Source organism: Protopterus annectens, chromosome 1.part0, assembly GCF_019279795.1.
Source record: "Protopterus annectens isolate FY-2018-M chromosome 1.part0, PAN1.0, whole genome shotgun sequence".
Lineage (NCBI taxonomy): Eukaryota > Metazoa > Chordata > Ceratodontiformes > Protopteridae > Protopterus > Protopterus annectens.
The window spans coordinates 141,640,562-141,663,061 of NC_056725.1; the positions used below are offsets into that span (position 1 = coordinate 141,640,562).

Genomic DNA, 22,500 nt, shown 5'->3' on the forward strand with positions numbered 1-22,500 from the left:
TAGGGGCAGTGTGTACTGTTTAGGAGCAACAAAGTTGAATATGTTACTGTGATCATTATTCTTTTCACTTTCCTCACAATTACACTTCAGGCATGTACATAGGTAGCTGCCTTTGACAGTTTGGATTGAGGAGTGAGAAGACATGGTATGTATATGTATGTCAGCAGTCACTTGAAGTACACTGCTGTGGCAAGTTGAGCATCTGCTTTTGTCCCAGTCTAATACCAGAGGGATGCATAGGCAGTGACCGTCTTTTTTTTTTTTTTGGGGGGGGGGGTTAGGGAGACGGGCCATATTCCCAGATTGGATATATGTATCCAAACATCAATTGGTTTGTTAGTTTTTTGTGAGCTACTATTTTGTCGCCTTTGAATATTAAGCCCTGGGCACATCTTATGTCATCCTTGAAAAAAAATACTGAAATTCTTTTCTTTCTCATGTTTTTTGTTTAGGACACCATTGGATTAAAAGGTTGGGAAAATGCTCTAAAATGCATCCCAGAACACCTATAACCCTATGGCTTCTTGGGCCATGGCTTATCTGAGTTGTTTCCTAAATGCTTACCACTGTGTTGTCTTGGTCAGAAAAGGTGTGCTGAAAGGATGCAAGGAAAACTTAAGCTGAACAGCAACACTGAATTTCTTTCCTTAGTCGTCATTTCTGTTCAAGCCATCATTGGATGAAAAGATTATGTAAAAATGAAAAAAAATGCACTTTAGAGCATATAGACAGCATTTCACCCAAGTCCAGACCTATACATAGAGTTGCTATTATCCCTCTGTTCGATGAGTGAACACAGTGTGGCCATAAGCACAAACAGCCAACAATCAAAACCTAGAACCAAGAAAGGCAAGCCACAGTGTAGCAACCAAGGAATTCTTTATTCAAACCCAACAGTTTAGCGCTTTTGTCTTGGTCAAAGACTTCATCAGAACTGTTGAACATCTTACTCACAGCTATGTAATAGCCAAAATGTTCCTTCACATGCTAAAATCAACCAATGAAAACACAGACACCACTACATCCAGATGTAAATCACAATAATAATAAACTGGCAACACCCAAAAAAAATTACTGCAATGTTAAAACAATGATACCATCATTTTAGATGGTACCTAAAGTAAAACATTATTAAATCAATAAAAATGTTATATATGTGTTGTTACTAAATAGACCTGTAAATAGTTGAATAACATCCACCCAAACCCCAGGTCAGCCTTCAAGACTTCTGAGTTTGAGTTGGGGGTAAATGCAATAACTATCATTAAGGCCTGGAAACTGCAGTGCATTGAGCCTCAGAATCCACACTAGCTCTGTCCTGGTGAAATGCTCATCAATTAAAAAACCTCTAGAATCATTTTCTACATAATCTAGAATGACAGACTTAAAACTGTGCACTGGGTATAGATCCACATGCCAGGATAAAGCATTAGAAGCTCTAGCTTTCACTATATCATTGGAATGCTCATAAATCCTTTCCTTTAGCTTACACAAAGTTTTTCCAATGAAAAATGCATTACATTGTTGACACAAAGCATTGTAGGCCACCTTTATAGACTCACAGTTAAAATGTCTGTGAATATTACATTTCCTATTATGAATAAAAAAACTGCTCACAAGTGTAAATGCAGGGACACTGGGAGCAATGGCTGCATTTAAACATACCGTTAGGCCTGTTCACTACCATCCTCATATTTCATTTCTAATAAATTCTTCAAACTTATCCCCTTTCCAAATACTACCTTGAATTTGTCACTAAGTTTTACTTCGATGGTATCCATGATTGAAATAATTGACCAATGCCCCTTTATCACATCTAACACTTCATAAATATAAGGGGAATATGTAACTACCAAACAATGCTCAAAAGAACTATCATTTACATTTGTACCAACCCTGTCAATGCCATTGTACCCATCACTGTTAGTATCCCGTAGTGATCCAGAGGGTTTAGGTAGCAAAGGATTAAAAATGCCTTTGGTTCGTTTACTGAAAACCTCGACCTTCAAACTATTCAAGAGGTCAATTGGATAGCCTCTTTTAATAAACATATCCAACAAAACAACCTCCTGATTGAAAATAGTATTATCAGTAATTATGGGGGCCAACCTCACTAGTTGGCCCTTAACTACCGCCTTCGTCTGAAAAGGGGGATGACAACTGGAGAAATGAAGGTAGGAGTTGAAAAAGGTTACCTTATGATGGATGGACGAAGTATAACCGTTATTAGTGAAGTCTTTAGTTAGCTGTAGAATTAATATAATTCAAAAATTCATCCAATTTAGCTTCTGCGTCCACCCAAATTAGAAAGATGTCATCCAAAAATCTTACATAAATGTCCCAACATGCCTTAAAGGGACTATTAAAAACATAATGCTGTTCCCAAAAAGCCATAAATAAATTTGCGAAACTCGGGGCGCATGCTGCCCCCATTGCTGCTCCACTCAACTGTTTCACTGTCCAACTCACTTCACACATTTCAGTGCAGTTCGTTACGTCTCCACCTCTTGAGTCTGTAGCAATACATTCTAAAGCTTTAAACATAAAGCTATTATCAGGATAACTCTGTCCTTCAATCGCTGGTATGTTTTTCCAATGACCATCAACCCCTGGTTTGGACATCTGATGTATTATGGCCATTTTGTGGACGATGTCTTTGGAAAGGAGATGAAAGAGAACTTGATATGTTCATAGAATATCTGAGAAACACCACAGATTTCCTTGAATTTAAGATAACTTATTCAAAGGAAGAGATTGATTTCTTGGATGTTAAAGTAGCCCTACATCCTAGTCTAGGTCTGCATATGAAAATGCACAGAAAAGATACATGGAAGAACCGCTGCTTGCACAAAAATAGTATGCGCCCAGGTCACATATTCAAAAACATCATGGAAAATCAAGTGCAACGTATATTTAGGCTCTGTACTGAAGATGCTGACTTTGAAAAAGAGCAGGTTACCCTCTATAAACATTTGAGGAGTAGAGGTTACCACAATAGAGATATTACTATGAGATATACACAACAGGACCTAAGGTCCAATGAATGTCATCCCTATTTTAATGGAAAAACTATCCAGAGTTGAGGCTACTGCCTCCAAAGAAAGGACTTTGACTCAAGGTCTAAAATGTACTCTCACATGTAGTACAGATAGCCAAAAGATATGTGATTTGGTCAGAAGGGTTTGGCCTGTGTTGACAGAAGATGCAAAAGTGAAAAATATTGAAGAACAGCCAAGGTTTGTTTTTAAGAATGGAAAGAATATTAAAAGACTGCTGTGTGGCAAGGATGGCTTTGAATGGAAAAATGTATACCAAAAGAAAGGAACAGTCAAATGTGGGAAGTGCAAAGCCTGTCCCTATATAGACAACAGTAATCTTTTTGTGCCTCCTGTATCTGGAATCAATCACCTGTTGAAAGCTAGTGCAAATTGCAATACCAGGCATTTGGTCTACCCGGCAACTTGTTGAAAATGCTCGGTGTTCTATATTGGAAATACAGACCAGCGTTGGAAGGACAGAGTTGTGTGACATTTGAGGGATATTAATCACAAGGATTTAAAGAATGTGCTGGCTCACCCACGTATCTTATTCTGATCATAGCTTCATGTTTAAATCTTTAGAATGTATTGCTACAGACTCAAGGGGCGGAGACTTAACCTCCTCGATATGTGCAAAGTGAGTTGGATAGTGAACTTAAGGACTGATTGCCCCCAGGCCTAAATGCAATGGTTCCGTCCTACTATAGGCTGGGTAAAGGAGGCTTGTCATCCCTAAAAATTTATGATTAGTTGCTACGGTTTTAGATTGGTTAATGAGTAGGCATTGCCTGCAGCATGTGGACATGATTTTTTATTTAACTTTAGTTGGAGAGCTATGGAGAATACGATCTGAAGAAGGCCGAATAGCTGAAAGTGCTAATCATTTAGAGCTCTCTTTTGTTGGAAGTCCTTTTATGTTTTGTCTCTATTTTTAAAATAAACAAAGTTTTTAGCTGTGGTGGTTCACCAGGAAGTTTTATCTACGCTCATTTTGTTCTGTCTGGTGCACCTTTGGCAGTTTCTAGTTTCTTTTTACATAATATTTTTATTTCTACACAAATCCCTAAACAATGCTTCTTCAGAACCTTTAAGGTTACTAATACATGCCTTAGGGTTAGTACTGCTACTACGCCATGAAAAATTACCATAACAAAGTCTGCGTATATCTTTTTCAGATAATTGCTCAAATAAACATAACCAGCTGTTTGGGATTAAAGGTACTTGTGTTTTTAAAACTGGATTCTAGAGTTTTTTTTATTGATGAGCATTTGAGCAGGGAAGAGCTATTGTGGATTTTGAGGCTCAATGCACTACAGTTTCCAGGCCTTAATGATGGTTGTTGCATTTACCCCCTACTCGAACTCAGAAGTCTTGAAGGGTGACCTGGGATTTCGGTGGATGTTATTTATCTATTTACATGTCTATTTAGTAACAACATATATGACATTTTTATTTGTTTAACAATATTTTACTGTGGGGATCATCTACACTGTTGGTTATCATTGTTTTAATATTGTATTAATGTTTTTTGTGGGTGCTGTCAGTTTATTATGATTTACATCTGGATGTAATGGTGTATGTGTTTTCATTAGTTGATTTTTAGCATGCAATAGAAAGTTTTTGGCGATTTAATGGCTTTGAGTAAGATGTTCAACAGTTCTGATGAAGTATTTGACCAAGATGAGTGCTAAACTGTTGGATGTTCTTCATCTCACATTGCTGCAGTCCTTACACTTGGGTAGTCCGCTGTCCTCGGTCGGCCCGAATATCAAAGTATAAGGCTGACGTCGGTCAAGGCGCATTTGACTGACATCAGGACGTCAGGGTACAAATGCGCATGACCGACGTCATATCCTCAGTCTTTTTTGCCGCATGGTCCGATGCAGAAGCAGCGTTGCAAGTGCCGGTTGGCGTTCTGAAATTTTTCGTTTTCGGAGTTTGAGACCGAGTCAAAGTTGGCTAAGTACCCCGTTGGGGAATATTTTAGTTTTTTCTTGCCTCAGTGGTTTACCGGATGTCAGAAAAAGTGAATAACTGTATTTCTTGTGGGAAACAGATACCGCATAGAGATTACCATACTTTGTGTATTCCTTGTTTAGGGCCTGAGCACGACGTTGTTGGGTGTCGCTCTTGTGCTAGATTCAATAAGCGCACTATAAAGAGAAGGTTAGATTGTGCCAGGTTAGTCTTCGGGAAGTGGTGCAATTATAAAATGCCGTCGGATGCTCCGACGCTCGCTTCTTCGAAGAAGCGCAAGGACAAAGCAGCTAAGCCTAGGCTAGAAGAACCGTCCGTCCCGGACGCCGGTTCTTTAGAGGTGTCGGTGGAGCCGGTGGTTCCACCGGAGGTTTCTTTGGGATCCCAGGGAGAGACTTTGTTATTGCAGGATGTGGCCTCTCAGGAGGCAGGTCAGGCTGAAGGGGCTTCTCAGGTTACTGTACTCCCCTCCCTTCCTAGGGTAGTTAGGCCCTCTCCTTCTGTTTCCAAGGCTTCTCCTAGAGGCAGGCCAGGTTTAGCTTCAGTTGGTGTCACCCCTAGTTCTTCAGGAACTGTGCCCAAGAAGCATATGCTTAAAATGGCAGAAGATTTGATTACTTTGATTAGGGGTTCTTTGCCCCCTCCTGATAAGAGGCCTAGGGTGGAACCTGAGCTAGGGAGTTTTGAGCAGGCTTCGGATGTTTCAGAGTCTTCGGCTGAAGACTTGCAGGAGTATTCTCCTTATTCTGATTCTGATGTGGATGATTCTACTCCTTCTGCTTCCTTCTGCTTCTCCTCCTGAGGATTATTCTTTTTCAGAGACTCTTCATTCCATGAGGGAGCATTTTAAGTGGGAAGGTCAGGACTTCTCTGATTCCAGGAAAAGGCTTAGGGAATTTTTGTTTTTACCCCAGCATAGGCCTTTGGCTATACCTCCTGTTTTGGATGTGGTGGAAGATGTTTTTACAGAGGCTTCTCTTAATCCTGATTCTTTGCCTCCTGCTCCTGTTAAACCGGATAGGTATTACAGGGTGCCTGAAGCTCATAAGTATCTTTTTAAGAGTCCTAGGGCAGACCCAGAAACTGTTAGTCAGGGGCCTAAAGGTGTTAAGGCTTCTGTTATCAAGAATCCGGTTCCTACAGTTAAAGAGGCCAGGGCTTTGGATAGATGGGGAAAGAAAGTTTATACTTCTTCCACTCTAGCTATGAGGGCTTTGAATTGCCAGTTTCACATGTTGAAATACCAGAACTATCTCCTTTCACAATTGAAGTCTAAGGTTGATGCTCTGGCGGAAGGTATTGATTGTAAAGAGTTACAAGATTTAGTACATGTTTCTGAACAGGTGGGTAAGCATTCTTTGCAATGTGGTTTTGATGCTGTACAGGCCTCGTCTAGGGTGGCTGCTACTGGGTCAGTTCTTCGCAGGCACGCCTGGCTGAGGGATCAGAATTTATCTGACCATGTTAAGACAAGGATTTTAGATGCTCCTTTGCAATCTGATGTGTTGTTTGGTTCTCCTGTTGAGGCAGTCTTAAAGAAAATGGAAGACAAGGCTAAGTCTATGCAGACTGTTAAAGATTTTTTGCAGGTTCAGCCTCCAAGTTTAGTAGAAATTGGCCTACCAAGGGGTGGACGATCCTTCTTATGATTCCCAGTCTAGGGGTAGGTCTAGACGTGGTAGGGGCAGAGCTCAGGGCTCTTTCAGGCCTAGAACAGGGAGTTCACCTGCACAGTCTTCGGTGAGGGCAGGGGTCAGTCCTTTCGTAAACAGGCCCAATGACCTACCTTTTCAGCTGCCAGAGCCTTCTCGCCTGGCAGCACCTTTGGGAGGAAGGTTGGCACTTTTCAAGGAAAATTGAGTTTAATTACCCAAGACAGATGGGTACTGGATATCATACACCACGGTTACAGGTTTTATTTCCATACCTTGCCTCCTTTCAAAGGCATGCCAGACGTTCCTCCTCAGCAAAGAATAGAGGCTCACAAACAAATTTCTCTGTTACTTCAAATAGGGGCCATACAGCCGGTCCCTATGCCAGAAGTGGGCCTAGGATTTTATTCTCGCCTGTTCCTAGTGCCAAAGAAAGGGAACACGTGGAGACCAATTTTGGATTTATCTACCCTCAACACTTATCTGGACATTCCCAAGTTCAAAATGTTGACGTTACAACAGCTTTTACCTCTCCTGGGCAAAGACCATTGGATGGTAACTTTGGATCTCAAGGAGGCTTACCTTCATGTTCCTATCAGACTGAGTTGCAGGAAGTATCTGCGTTTTGACTGGGACTTCTCATTATCAGTTCTCTGCATTGCCCTTTGGCTTATCTACTGCCCAGAGTGTTCACGAAAGTTCTGGCTCCAGTGATAGCTTTCTCAGGCTAAAAGGAATACAGATCTATCCTTATTTGGACGATTGCCTGATTCTGGCTCAAGGAAGGGACGAGCTTCTTCATCATTTGGAATATGTGATAGCAGTGCTAAGATGCCTGGGGTATTCTGTGAACGAAATAAAGTCCAGTCTAGTACCCTCTCAGGACATGTGCTTTCTGGGTGTGAGACTGAATACAGCATCCCAGATGGCCTTTTTGACCCCGGACAAACAAAAGAATCTTTCCCTTTACTTTCATCAGTTGTCTCATCAGTCCAGGCTGACTGCAAGGACAGTCCTTCAAGCCTTGGGGTTCATGGCATCTTGTATTCTGGTGCTTCCCAATGCCAAACTGCATATGAGGAAGTTACAATGGTATCTCAAAAATGTATGGACACAGCACTGCCAGGATCTGGACACTGTCATTCAAATAATACCTTGCATGCAGAAGGAATTGTTGTGGTGGGCTCAGGAATGTCACCTAAATAAGGGACTCTCTGTGACCCGGCCAGAGGCGAGTCAGATTCTAACGACAGATGCCTCAGACAAAGCTTGGGGAGCTCATCTGAATGGAAAGTGGATACAAGACAAGTGGCCTGCCAGACTTCAACATCTACATATCAACTTGAAGGAGATGTTAGCAGTCCAGTTTGCATTAATAGCTTTCAAGGATTTACTTCTTCCAGGACAGGTGTTGATTCTAACAGACAACACAACTGTCATGTGGTACATCAACAAGCAAGGGGGAACACATTCTTATCCTCTATGCAGGCAAGCAATGATTTTGTGGGAGACTGCTCTCAGTTTACAGCTAAATCTTCAGGCAAGGTTTCTGCCAGGAGCACAGAACTCCTTAGCAGATGTGTTGAGCAGACGAATCATGGATCCCCACGAGTGGAAATTGGATCCTCATGTATTTCAGAACTTGACAGTGTCATGGGGAACTCCAGACATAGATCTGTTCGCTTCTCCACTAAACCACCAGCTGCCAAAGTTTTGCACGAAAGGGTTTCATCCCACAGCTTGGAAAGTGGATGCTCTTTCTTTCAATTGGAGCAATCTTCATGTGTATGCCTTTCCACCACTGCCTCTTCTCCCAAAGGTACTACTAAAGGCCAGACAGGACAAGCCAAGGATGATTTTGATAGCTCCAGATTGGCCTCGACAGCATTGGTACCCATTACTAAGAAGCCTGGTACGGGAGCCTCCATGGCCTTTACCTTCGATTCCACACCTGTTGTCTCAGGAGGACAGTCATTTGCTCAATGTCAAGCTTCACTCTCTTCACCTAACAGCCTGGCATATTCTGTTTTGAACCATAGTTGGTCTCAACTTCCACAGCAAGTTTTGAAGGTTATTTTGGAAGCTAGAAGGCCTAGTACAAGGAAAGTGTACGCAGATAAATGGAAGAGATTTTTATTTTGGAGTGCAGCAAAGGATTTTGATGTTTCTGAGCCTAATTTAAGTGCGGCTCTTCAATATCTTACTGAATTACTGGACAAAGGTTTGTCCTTCTCTTCTATTAAGGTTCATGCTGCAGCAATTTCGGCTCATTATGATTGTGACCCACCATTGTTTTCTCATCCTTTGTTCAAGCAATTTCTTAGAGGGGCAAAGAATATAAGACCCCCACGTAGAGCTCCTACTCCTGCTTGGGATCTCAATTTTGTGTTGGAGAAACTCACTCTACAACCTTTTGAGCCTGCAGCTACTGCTGAGTTGAAATATTTATCATGGAAGACTGCTTTTTTGTTGGCCATTACCTCTGCAAGAAGGGTTTCTGAATTGCAGGCCCTTATGGCGGTTGAGCCTTTCTTAATTTTCCATAAGGATAGGGTATCTTTACGTACTAATCCTTCCTTTATGCCTAAAGTGGTTTCTAGTGTGGCTTTGAACCAAACTATTCATTTGCCTACTTTTTATGCAAATCCCCAAAATAAAGGGGAAAAGATTTTGCACACTTTAGATGTACACAGGCAGTTGCGATATTATTTGGACAGAACTAAAGGGTTCAGGCAGTCTCAGCAGTTATTTGTTTCTTTTGCTTTGAGTTCTCAGGGCAAGCCTGTGTCAAAACAAACTATTTCTAAGTGGATTGGGTTTTGCATTGCTTTCTGTTATTCCCATCATGGCAAGGAGATTCCAGCTGGGGTTAGGCCTCATTCCACTAGGGCTACTGCCACTTCAACAGCTTTTTTGAGGGGGTGGCAACTAAGGATATTTTGGAGGCAGCTACTTGGAGTTCAGTGCATACTTTCTCTAGGCATTATCACCTACCACTTTATTCTAAATCTAGGGCTGGGTTTGCCACTGCTGTTTTGCAGGGCATTTTGGCAGCTCCTGCTTCCTTATAGTTTGGCCATCCTCCCTTACCTCTGCTTTGGGATTCTACCCAAGTGTAAGGACTGCAGCAATGTGAGATGAAGAACATAGTACAGTTTTGTACCTACCATAAATGTAGATGTTCAAGATCCACATTGCTGCAGTCCAATTACTCCCTCCTTCCCCTCTGTAGTTAGAGGCGGTTGTGTGGGTTGGGTTGTTAATATGGTGTATCTTGTATATATTGTACATATTTTTAGTGCTAGGATGGTTGGTTGTTTGTTTGCTGTCTTTTGGTTTTGACCTTTCTTTTTAGGGTCTTCTGACATCTGGGGCAAGAAAAGACTGAGGATATGACGTCGGTCATGCGCATTTGTACCCTGACGTCCTGATGTCAGTCAAATGCGCCTTGACCGACGTCAGCCTTATACTTTGATATTCGGGCCGACCGAGGACAGTGGACTACCCAAGTGTAAGGACTGCAGCAATGTGGATCTTCGAACATCTACATTTATGGTAGGTACAAAACTGTACTGTTTGAATAAAGAATTCCTTGGTGGCTACACTGTGCCTTGCCTTTCTTGGTTCCAGGTGAACATAGTCCGATACATAGGCCTGTTGTACTGTAACAGCATTGTAGTTGCAGGTTAGTCTGCACATAACTACTTCTAAAAGTTTGCAGCATGAGCTAAAAGGCTGCTTTGGAGGGATGGCAGTGACAGGGTGATACTTTGACAGAAGTGCCTATGGGGCCCCGAACTTGACATTTGCTGGGTGCCCCCAAACTGCTAACAATGGCCCTGCCTGGAAAAACAAAACCTTTAGGTTTATTTATTTCAGCATGATTCAGACATCAAATGTTGGGAGATTTTTCACTGCTATCTGACATCACACCACAAAAAACGTGTTTTGTGGATGTTCACTTGGTGCTGTTTCAAATAACTTCTACAACAGGTTTTTGTTGATTTTAAGTAGTGAGGGTTATGATCTGGCTTAGACCATAAAGTTGACGTGATGGTATGATCACTTTATTCAGTGGATTATTTCATTATTGTTCGTATTGTCAAGAATAATAAGCACTAAGATGTGTTTGAGAACTATTGAAAGTCTTTGTTTTATATAGTTTTATTTATGCCAGGAGGAATTTATAGACTGACCACAGAAAGGTGTTTTGATTTATTGACCCTGATGTGGACTGGTATAGCTTCCTGTTTTGTAGACAGAAGGATTTGAGATTTGATTAAAAACAGGTGAGGTTACTCGTATAGAAGACATTGACTCCATCTGCAAGTTCGTAGTACCTGTGAGCTCTGAGTATGACATTATCAGATGGAATGAACTTTTTGTCAGCAGATTTTAGCCAAATCATAGACACTGAGTATGTCAGGCTCTTACAGAGTTAGCCAGCTATGAACAACTTGTGTTTTATTTATGATATTTCCAGTATTTACATTAGTACAATCCCCTCAGCATTTATATGATTCAGGAGTGGTATTTCACAATTTGTCACAGCCCTGACACCACAGTCTTTTCACCAGAAGAACCTCAAGTAAGTTTTCTTGAAGTATCCCTCAGGAAATGCAGTTTGAGACAAGAGTGCAGTCCTTTGATGCATTATACCATTCCTTTCCTCGATAGATCATCTGTATTGTCATTAGCAGTGCCACCTGTATGTTGGATAGTGATGTTGTAAGATTGCATAACTTAACTCTAAGAAGTTTTCTGTTTTGCTCACCTGTTCTCTGTCGTCTAAATTTTTGTGATATGTAACTACAGTAACATTTCTGCCATGCCCAGACACTTGTCTTTGTGGCTGCCTAAGATTCCTCCTTGTGTTTCTAACTTAAATTCATAGTGGGATGCTCATTTCCCTGTTAGGAAACATGATCAAGTACAGTCCCCACCCTATTGTTAGAAGCACACTGGATTCTTGGCAAGACTGGCTAATGCATATGCTGATCTCTCCCACTCTGTATGTGTCAAGGGTACCTGACCATAACCCTTGGCCAAATCTGTAGCAGTTAGATACTTGGCCCACCCAGCTGATCCAAGGTGTCTTTTGTCTTGGGCATGGATAAGCATCTGCTTTATGTGATTGCTCAGTTTACTGTCATCCACATAGAACCCAGTGCTGCCATCTTTCTTTGGTACCAGCACCACTGGTGAGGCACAAGGACTGTTGGATTCCTGAACTACCCGCCCCCCACACACACACAGTTTTAACACTACTTGAACAATCTTCTTTCAGAGTTTATCACACTCCTTCAGGCATCCTTTAAGGGCAATGTTTGGGCTACTGGGGGTCCCCTATCTACATGGTGCTCCAATGGGTGGGCACACCCTGGTTTATCAGCAATCATATCCCCAAATACCTTTATTACTCTCTGATCTTCTGTACCTTGCTAGGACTTCCCTTTTGAACAGGGCCACCCCATCTACTAAGTTAGCAGACCAAGCTTCCCCCAGGAGATCCATCTCCAGCTCTCCCTGTAGTTCTTCTCACAACTCGCTGCATAATACTAAATACCAGGACCTCTTTGTCATGGTAGGGCTTTATTGTATTAACATATTAGAGCATGAACTTCTGTTTTCTGGCTGGCAATTCTTTTATGTGATTAGCATCATTCACCTTTTTCACAGTGTTGAAAGTGCCTTCAGAGGCTGCCTGCAGGTTGTTGTGTTTAACTGGAATAAGCATTATTACCTGTTACCTGACAGATCACTATCTGCCTCTGTCTGACCTGTCATACCAGACATTTTGTTGCTGTTATGTTTGCACCAGCTCTCCAAGTCTTGTCCTGTAGTTTAGGACATACTGCACAACAAACTCTTTGTGGAAATCGCACATACCCTTCCATTCATTGTAAATAATCTAAAGCCCCTCTTACCCTGCAGCCATACGGCAGTTCAGAATGAAACAATCCTCTAGATTCCTGGAGTACCTCCCTGTATAAATAGGGAAGATCTAGCTGGTTTCTGTTCCACTCCCTCTTAAACTAGTGTGCGAAATCTCTCAAAATGATCTTCAGTACAGAGTAACCCATCTCCACCAGACCATTTGTTTATGGATGATGGTGGGTAGTCTTTAGATGCTGTACCCCACACTTCCAAGAAAATGCCAGTAGTGGGACATAAATCTGATATTTACCTAGGTGGAACCCACCCTGTTGAAAATGTTTATCAAAACAATTGCCACTTTCTGTATTTCAGTGGAAGACAAAGCCACTGCATCTAGTATCTGCTGGTGTAGCCCACCACTGTCAAGGGTGTATGTTTCTTACCTGTGAAGCTTGGGATAATCAGATGTCCAACAATATTCATAGTTACCCTCTGACATGGCTTCTCAGTAAGAGGTAATTGCAGCAAAACAGCCTTGGCTTTGTTTCCAGCCTTACCAACCTTTGGGTACTGCTCTTGCATCTTTTACAATCTGTAGCCAATAAGAGCTGTCTTTTAGTGCACTTTATGCTCATAAGAGCTGCAAAGGGAAGTTTATGGGCTTTAATTAGATGCACCTGTCTGTAAGTCCCGGGTACTACCAACTGCTGTATTACTTTTCCCTCTAGTCCTCATTCAGGCTCCAGTCCTTGCATAATAATCCTTTGTCCCAGTATGTCCACTCCCTTTGCCTTTGAGTATAAGAAGCCCCTTTGGCTGTCTTCCTTGTGTCCCATAACATAGGGTCTGAAAGCTGAGCCTGCCTCAACTCTTCCTTAGTGACCACAAGTTCTTCTAAAGGAAGACTGGTACCACCCACTAGTGATGTCTCAAGGGGCTGGCTGACGACTTCCACCTTCCTCTGTTTGAAGTATCTTCTTTTAAGGGAAATCCTGTACCTTTTCAGCTGATGTGGCTAAATCCCTGGTTCACTTGATGTTTTATTTGGCTCCCTTACTAGCCCCTGATGGAGGCGTCACCCCTGGCTGGGTCTTCCCAGTGCCTTTCCCACATAATTGCCTCCATGCTTGGCTACTGGAAACATGCAGAGAAGGTATTGCATTGTCAAAGTTATTCCATATTAGGACATTGACAGGGATTTTCTTAAACCCAGACACCTACTGGCTCCCTTGCCCCCTTTCCAGTCCAGGTAGAGTCTGGCCAGCAGTACTTGAAAAGGTTTCTAACCCAAGTCCCTATCTGGATTGGACTGCCCAGACAGGAAGTGCTCCTGTCTGACCATTGCAGTTTTGAATGGTTATGTTTTGAGGTTGTGCTTCTTTTAATCAATGACATCTTCCCCCTCTGCTGGAATAGGATACAGACTTCTGTGATAGGTTCGGCTTTTGTCTCTAGACAACCCACCACTGTCAATTGCATGATGCTTCATGAAACCTTTGTTCTCCCTTTTGCCTCTGTGAAAAGTGAGGCCATGAATACTGCATTTCATTATATCTAAAGCATCCCTAAACAGGGGTGTGTACCAGAAACAGCATCTTCCCCCTTTTCCTGTGTAACCTGACCTTTTCACAGATGAGTTACCAATTTCGTCCAACCAAGGGAGGGTAGGATGTTGGAATAACGGTTAAGGTATTTACCTTACAATCGCAAGGTGCGAGGTTTGATAGTCATATGGGATAATTGGCTAGGCTTAAAGTGACTCACAAAGGCAGTTAGCCCAGTACTAATCTATGAACCTATTAAAGACAAACAGAATAAAGAGCAGTCTCAAATATGTATGCATTCTAATTTCTTGGTCATGTTCTCTAGAGCAGATGTGAAGTGTTATATTTACATTTGAAACTGCAGTCCTATGCCTTTCCCTTTCATCACTTTTTACATTTACAAGAGAAAAGGCCAGAAGGCTGCATACACATCGCAGACCAAATGTGATACCAGTAGGAAATGAGGAAGAAAAAAAATAGATAAACATTTTTAAATAGGTTATCTCAGCCTGCCATCAGCCCTGACACTGCAGTGATCTCAAGTTCTAAGGTCCTCCTTCAGGGCTACTATTATGCATGAAATACTTTCACGATAACTGTCATGGAAACAAGCTAGGGACTCTATCTTGTGGGTTTAAAGACTATGGATTGGATCATCGTAGATACTGAAGCTATGCGCTTGATAGATCTAGATGATGCAAGTCCATTCTCTTCAGCATACAAACCTCCCCATACAGAGCAAGTTGTAGAAGAGGCCTATTCATGTTGTGTTTTCTTCTAGTTATTTCCCTGAATTCCTCACTCTTGAGTGGCACACAGTTTTGATATGGAAAATATACGAAGCAAGGCAGATCGAGGGTAAGGAGGAGGTATTGAAGCTTGGGGAAAGTGTTTTATGAGATGAAATTACTTGGGCCTATGAAAAGTCCTATATTTTGAAGAGGATGGACTCTGACTGTCTAGAGCTGTTCCTGCAGTAAATACAGAGCTTTCATTTCTCCCACCAGCTCCAAAGACAAATTTTTTTCTTCACCGGAGTCTAATTTGGTATGCATTTACACATCTTTGGCCAAATGGATTCTTCTGCATATAGTTTGCTTAGTACCCAACACTCACTGCCACCTAGCCAAAATGTTACAATTTTAAATTTAAATTTTTAATTTAATTTAAAAAACAAAGGCTTAGTTTGTGGTAGAAAAGGGTTCCTAGGCCAAATCACTTAACACCAATAATAAACTAAATAAAGAGGTTCTCCGGTTCGATCCTCAGCTGGGGTGCCCTCTGTGCGGTGTCTTCATGTCCTCCCTGTGGTCGTGTGGGTTTCCTCCAGGTGCTCTGATTTCCTCCCATCCCAAAGACATTCTATAGGTGGATTGGACACTCTAAAATTGGCCCTAGGCGTGAGTGCGTGCGTGTGTGTGCTTTCTGTGGAAGGTTGGGTGCCGGGCTGGCAACTCAACGACTTAAAACTTCACTGCCAGTCATGAGCAGACAGGTGATCCGCTGTGGCAACCCCTAACCGGGAAAAGCCGAAAGAAGAAGAAGAATAAACAGACTAAATAAAAATAAATAAGGGAAAACTGTTAACACTTGCTATTAGAGTGTCAATCTCAGATAAAAAGGGTTCTGGTGAATGCCTTACGTAACACTGTTCAGATATTTTGGATGTTTATCCAGGTACATTGCATTCCAAGTTTTAATTTTTTAGTATAGGCACAGACCATAATGTTTTAATATGGGTTGGGTGTCCCCTATCCATGTGTTTAAAGAATTTACCTAAGAATAATATAATTACAATAATATTGACAATAGGCTACCAGACACCAGGGTATTGTTGGTAGATCAAGCCTTAGAACATGCACTGGAGAGGCAATTCCAAAATGTTACAAGTTCAGGTGTTTTAACACTTGACAAGGTTTGGCAGAAGTCAAGATTCAAGCTGAGGTTATAAAACATGCAGAAGGAAACACCATAGTCCCTCTGATGTTCGTTTGTTTTGTTACAGTAGTTTTATATTTGTTGAATTTTAGTAATACCAAGAAAAAATTGGCATTGATTGTCTAATTAATACTGAAGAAGTGAAAATGTGGTGAATGACAGCTCTGACTTTTTTTTTTCAGGAGAAACAGCAATATGGCAACTCTTCAGTGTTTGCCAGTGTTGATTCATTGTTCCAGAGGTATTTAGATTGGGGGGGGGGGGGGCATTTAAAATTAGGATTGATGAATACTTAGATTATGCACTGTAGAAAAATATATATGCCAAACCCTGTTGGTAAACATGTAACAAAAAAACAAGCAGCACCATTTCAGTTTACAGTTGGTGGTGGTTATACAGACATCCGACATCTGTCTGATCTTTGGAGAGAACTGCAGTAATTCATTATTAGCAACCGAGTACAGTTGACAGTATTTATTGGAAAATCATTTTTTGTTACTAGTGCATTTTATTAATACAAGTATAAATTTTCTAACATTGCTGAAGCAAAGAAATATAATTCCTAGTACTAGAGTATTGAAAAGGAGTACTTTTATTCCAGTTTTTCACCCACAGGTGTCAAATTTTGAGAAAATGGTTTGTCAAGATTTATACAGTTTTACAAAAACTAAGAAGTTGGATTGTTCTAACAAACACGTTGATAATTTAACAGAAGAGGAATGTAAATGTTTGGACTTTTTTATTTCCAACAGAGATATTCGGGTCATGAAGCCTGACAAAGGGGGCGGGATAGTGTTGTTTAAAAGTGTGGATTATACCAACGCAATGACTAATATTATTTTACAATCTGGTAACTATGAGTTGGTATCTTTGAACGAAATCAACATAGGATACAAAAGGATAGATTTAGCTATTGAAGAATATTTTTTGGACCAGAGGATTACCAAGGATATTTACGAATATTTAAAGGTTCAATATCCCATTCTGGCTACAATCTTTGGTATACCTAAAGTCCGTAAATGTATTTCCCAGCCCCCTTTTAGGCCCATTGTCCCTGGTAGTCGTTCCAAGACCTACCCTATAGGGGTTATCATTGACAGGCGGACCAAAACGCTATATGAAAAGATTCCACACCTCATCAAGGACTCTTGGTCATTTTTAGGTCAATTGACATCAGACTTGTGGAGAAAGGGGTTAACATTTATGACCATTGATGTAGTTGATCTCTTTTCTTGTATCCTGAGGGACACAGGTCTTGAATTTTTTAGTAACAGTCTCAGACAATATTCTGACTTTAATTGGGACCGAGTTTGTCTCATTGTTGATATGATGGCACTTGTTCTGGATTACAATTTTATTCAATTTGAAGGGGAATATTACAAGCAAAAGAGGGGCGTGGCGATGGGGGCTTCCTGTGCTCCCATTTTCGCCAATTTGGTAATGTTAGAGTGGGAAACAACATTTTTGTTTCCTAGTGAATTTTTTTTCCCACGTGGTGTATTACACTAGGTATTTGGATGATCTATTTATTTTATGGAACGGTCCCGTCAATCAGATTCCCCTTTTTATTGACTACATCAATCAAACTACAGATTTTTTGAAGTTCGCCTATCAGTTTGACACGGGTGGTATTACCTATTTGGACCTTTTCATTAGTCACTCAGATGAAGGGTTTGTGTCCTGTATCTTTAGAAAGGAAACATTTTCTAATGACTACTTACAATATAGTAGTAACCATCCTAGATAAGTATTCAAGAACGTTTTTAAGGGACAATGCATTAGGGCAGCCCGTATGTCTTCCAATAGAGACATTATGTGTAGGGAACTTGACTTTATTACATCTATGTTCCTTGATAGGGGGTACCCTAGCCCACTATTGGACGATATTGTATCGTACGTCAGAGGTGAATGGGGTAACAGATATCCCCCAATTTTGGGTGTGGGTTCCCTTATGAAGAGCAGGGAAGGTTTAAAAACAGAAAATAGGCAGAGTGTGTGTGTTCTAACTTGTCACCTTTTGTTCAATACATTAAGAACACCATTTGTGAGCATTGGAAGTTGATTTGTGTTGATCATGATTTAGAAGAAATTTTGGGAAAGAGACCTAGTTTTGTTTTCAAGACTGGACCTAACCTCAAGAGTCTACTTGAGATGAGGACCCACATCAAACACAAATATGGAGGGACAAAGAAATGTGGATGTTGCAGGCAGTGTGATGCCATTAGGGAAGATGATGGCATCAGGTTGGCAGATTATAAAAGGACATATGTGAGATGTAGGACAGGGAATTGTAATACCATGAATGTAGTTTACATTGCAACATGTTTGGCCTGCCCAGTATATTATATAGGGAAAACCGAGAGGCATTTTAGAAAATGTATTTATGAACATCTTTATAAGATCAAAAAGAAGGATTCCAAGAATGCACTTTATAGGCACATTTCTTCCTACGGTGTTACACGTAGGTTTAAATTTTCCATCATTGACACCGTGGATGTTTCCCCTTTCGGGGGAAACTGGAAAGCCTTGCTTGCCATGAAAGAAGCTAAATGGCAATTTTTTACGGACGCTACACGATTTCCCCGGAATTAATGATTTTATTAGTATCAAGCCTTTTTTGATTTTGGCTTGAAGGAAGTTGACTCAACTTCACAGTTGTATGAATTAATTAACTAATCTATTTTTTTAGTATATCACAATATTTTGGTATCGGGTTTACATATGTAATATTATATTTATATTTATATTATTTACATTATTTACATTTGTATATATACACACACATCTACATATTGTGTGTTTTTTGAGTAGGTGAAATATGATTATTCTTGTTTTATTTTCTTTATTTAACATTTGATGATTGAGATTTTGGAGGTTGTATCTTTAAATGAAAACTTGTTTTTTGGCGACAAAAAATGTTTTTAAATGGTTTTGTTTCAACTGTTCGGGGTTCTGAGGAAGTCTGGATTATCAGATGAAAGCGCTTTACCCCTTGGTTTTGGATTATTCTTGTTGAATTTTTAATAAATCGTTTTTATCCCTGGGCAAGCTGTGGATTTCTTGGGCTGACTGCGTGTTGGTTAAAGAAATTAAGTTGTAAATAATCTTACTAATTGTAGTAGCTTGTTGTATTGTATAAGATCAAGGCTTTTGTTAGACACCCTGGAAACATACAGTTCAATTTCTCTGTTGCTTCATTAGTCAGAGTTTCTCTTGACATAATTGTGTGTGTGTGTGTGTGTGTGTGTGTGTGTGCGTGTGTGTGTGTGTGTGTGTGTGTATGCACCTGAAAATTATACAGACCAGTGTTGCTTGACTTTCTTTTTTCTTTGCAACACTCCTCTATAAGATCTGTGTGAATGCTTTCCTGCATGCATTTTAATGAAAAGAAATGTGAAAGAGGTTCATAAATATTTTGCTGTGTAGTGCAGGGCATGGCTTAACAAAGCCTTGTTTCATTTAAAAAATAATTCATTTAAAAAATAATAGTGCACACTGGGCTAAGACTTTATACATGGTCTTAATTGATTTCTGCAGTTACATCTCTGTGGCATGCATATGAACCTCAGTACCACACCCCCATACCCAGTTCAGAGACGTTATGTGCCTGTTCCGGTGACATAAGTTACTGGAGCAGAATCACATGCCTCCAGTTGGTGCAGTGTGTCTGTCTGCACTGATCCCTTTTCTTTGCTGCTGATGTCTTGTTTACTGTACAGAACCGAGTAGCAACAACTGAGCGAAGTATTAAAAAAAAAAAAAAAGGGCAGCGGAGTTCCATGTGGTGCAGATAAACCTTCTACACAACTAGTGGCCCCACCCCTACACAGCAATGCTCCCAATCTTCTAGGATGTCTCAAAGGGCTAGATCTTGTAATACCATATTATAGGAATCACTCTAGCTTTGTTGTGGTACCTAATGTGCATGACAAAGTTTTACGAATCACTGTGTAGTACGTTTAAGCACACTGCATCTGGGAACAGCTAAGTAATAAGGTATGTCAGACTCCACATTGCTTAAGTAGTTGTTTTGCCCTGCATTGCTGTCATTTAACGCATACCTGTTCAGTCTGCAGCACCAGCATACATAATACTGTACTGCATACCACATGCACTGGTCCTCCATTGTTTTGTTCACCACATGTCATTATACATCATAGTGTGCCTATTGCAGATATACAGCCATGCACTGTGTTTATGAATAATGCAGCTGGTCAGTGTATAATTTGTATTCGGTTGCTGACAGTATTTTTTCCCCCTCAGATGACAATCCAGAGCTGAGAAAACTTGCAGAAGCTGAAAGATTGGAGTGCCAACATCAGCTGCTTGATCTGAAGAAAAAGGTACTATTGTAGAATTAAAGCAGTGTAAATATTTAAAAAAAAAAATAAAATTTCACTTTCAAAAACAAGTTCACTGCAGCTGCTTTTTGAACACAATATGGATTGTTCTCTGTGTGCATTAGCTAATTGGTGGCTGTGATTTATTATTTATTTATTTACTTATTTATTTATTTGTTTTTGTGAATTCAGAGCTGAAGTTTGAGCAGGTAATTCTAAACCTTGTTAATTTGGGGTACGTTAAAGTAATTGATGCCTTTTATCTGTACAGAAAACCCAGGTGCATGCCATGTGGCTTGGTTTTAGTGTGCTATTAATACAGTCTTCAGTAGACATTGAGCCTTAGAGCACCTAAACGTACGTCCATGTTGTTTTGCATGCTGACATTACCAAATGTTATCACATGGTGTCAGAAGTAACGTGTCATGAACAAGTTGAGTTGCTTCATCTTTAGTTGGAGAATAGAGCTGTAGCCACCCGGCAGTCTTCTGGTGCTAGGCAACCCTGCAGAGAAGTAGAAGCTGTCCGTCCCACAATTCAGGTTATGCAGTCTGGAATATCCAAGATGTCTGAAAAGATATTGTGCTAAGTTTGTGTGTATTATTTCACAGTTAAACGTTGCCCGTTCGATTCTCAGTTAGAACGTCCTCTTTGTGGCGACATGCGTGAATGGGCGTTCCTTCATTGAAGGTTGTACGTTAGGCCCGGCAAGCCAGCACGTAAAAATCTACTGTCAATCATTAGTGGACCGGAGTTCCGCTGTGGCGACCCCTTACCAGGAAAAGCCGAAAGACACAAACAAACTGGGGAAGAAGCCTTGAGACTTTGTAATGCAAGCTATGAGGGGGAGCAAAAAAGATTTCAAAGTTATTGTGACTCAGGGTAAAGACTGCAGTTCATTGACCATTTGCTCTTCATGAGGGCAGTGGATCCTTCAGACTTTATAGATGCTGAGAAAACAGCCCTTAGGAATGTTAAAATCTGACTTACTTATGACAGAAGCATCTGTCTGATAATATCCCATAAAACTGTGTGGATGTCATAGATTACTTGGAACAAAGTCATTGTGCTCTTATAATGTTGATTGGCCTGATTTTATCTTGTAAAAATGTGCCAGAACATGCAGCAGTGAAAACACAAAAAAGCAAAAGACTGAAATGAACATGTAGTTGGAAGACAAAAATAAGTACTGTGTGTGCGTGCCCCTAATACAAAGAGAGACAGTAAAGCAGCAGAAAGTTGAAAAAGTTTCTCAGCTATTTTAGGCAATTTTCTTTTCTTTACTGTGCTAGAACATTAATTTATTAAGATATCAATAACTTTTAAGACAAAAAAGTAGGAGCTCATGTGTATTGCTCTCCTGATTCAATCTAACTGGACAGTGTCTCTGTAGTAACAGCATAAGAAAATGACAGCTAGAAGACAGCCAGTTTACAGGAATGGATGTTTACTTCTGTAGCAGTTTTTACCCTTGTTATACTAATATTAAAGAAAATCAGTTGTGACGTTTACAGTTAATAATTCTATTTCCATAGAAACATCAATAAATAAATAAAATTGGCCTTTAAAATTACAAAACCATGTCTTAAAATCCTCTAAATTCAAATTGATAGGCCATTTCCAAAGTGCAATAATGCCCTTCAAGATGGGAGTTATCTATGCAAATAACCTTCCTAGAATGTGGAGGCCCCTTGCATTTGTGGTGTGGGCCCTCGCAACATCCCTGGGCAGTCTTATTTTCCTGTAATACCCACCCTTTTGGGCACTGTTGCTTACTTATATTGCTAAATTACAGAACTGAACAAAAGCTTGTAAGTTTGGTATGCTGCTGGGTTACAGAAATGTTGCATATTAAAATAAAGGACCAGAAAAGGAGAGTAGGCTGTTAAGGGAAGCAGACTTAATCTTACATAAAGCAAGATGCATGTAAAGCAGCAAGTTATGATTTGCAACGAAGGACTGGCTGAAGAAGTAGAAGCATGCAGGGGGGCGATATGTTACATTGAGAAAATGCGAGACTGAGAGCCAAAAGAAACGTAGATAAAATGTGAATGAGGTCTAGCTGTTAGCATGATGAAAGCAAATATCTAGCTTGTATTCAGTTGTGTAGAAACTGTGGTTAGAAAGATCATTT

General features: G+C 40.5%; 1 protein-coding gene across 2 annotated transcripts in view; it reads left to right on the plus strand.

The window, feature by feature from the left end:
- Positions 1–22,500, plus strand: part of MTRF1L (mitochondrial translation release factor 1 like) — a 636,968-nt gene that overhangs the window by 45,645 nt on the left and 568,823 nt on the right. For both annotated transcript variants that reach the window (XM_044090388.1, XM_044090456.1), the window contains exon 2: positions 20,290–20,369. In XM_044090388.1, coding sequence (XP_043946323.1) covers positions 20,290–20,369 — 80 coding nt within the window. The remainder of the gene's footprint in view (positions 1–20,289; positions 20,370–22,500) is intronic.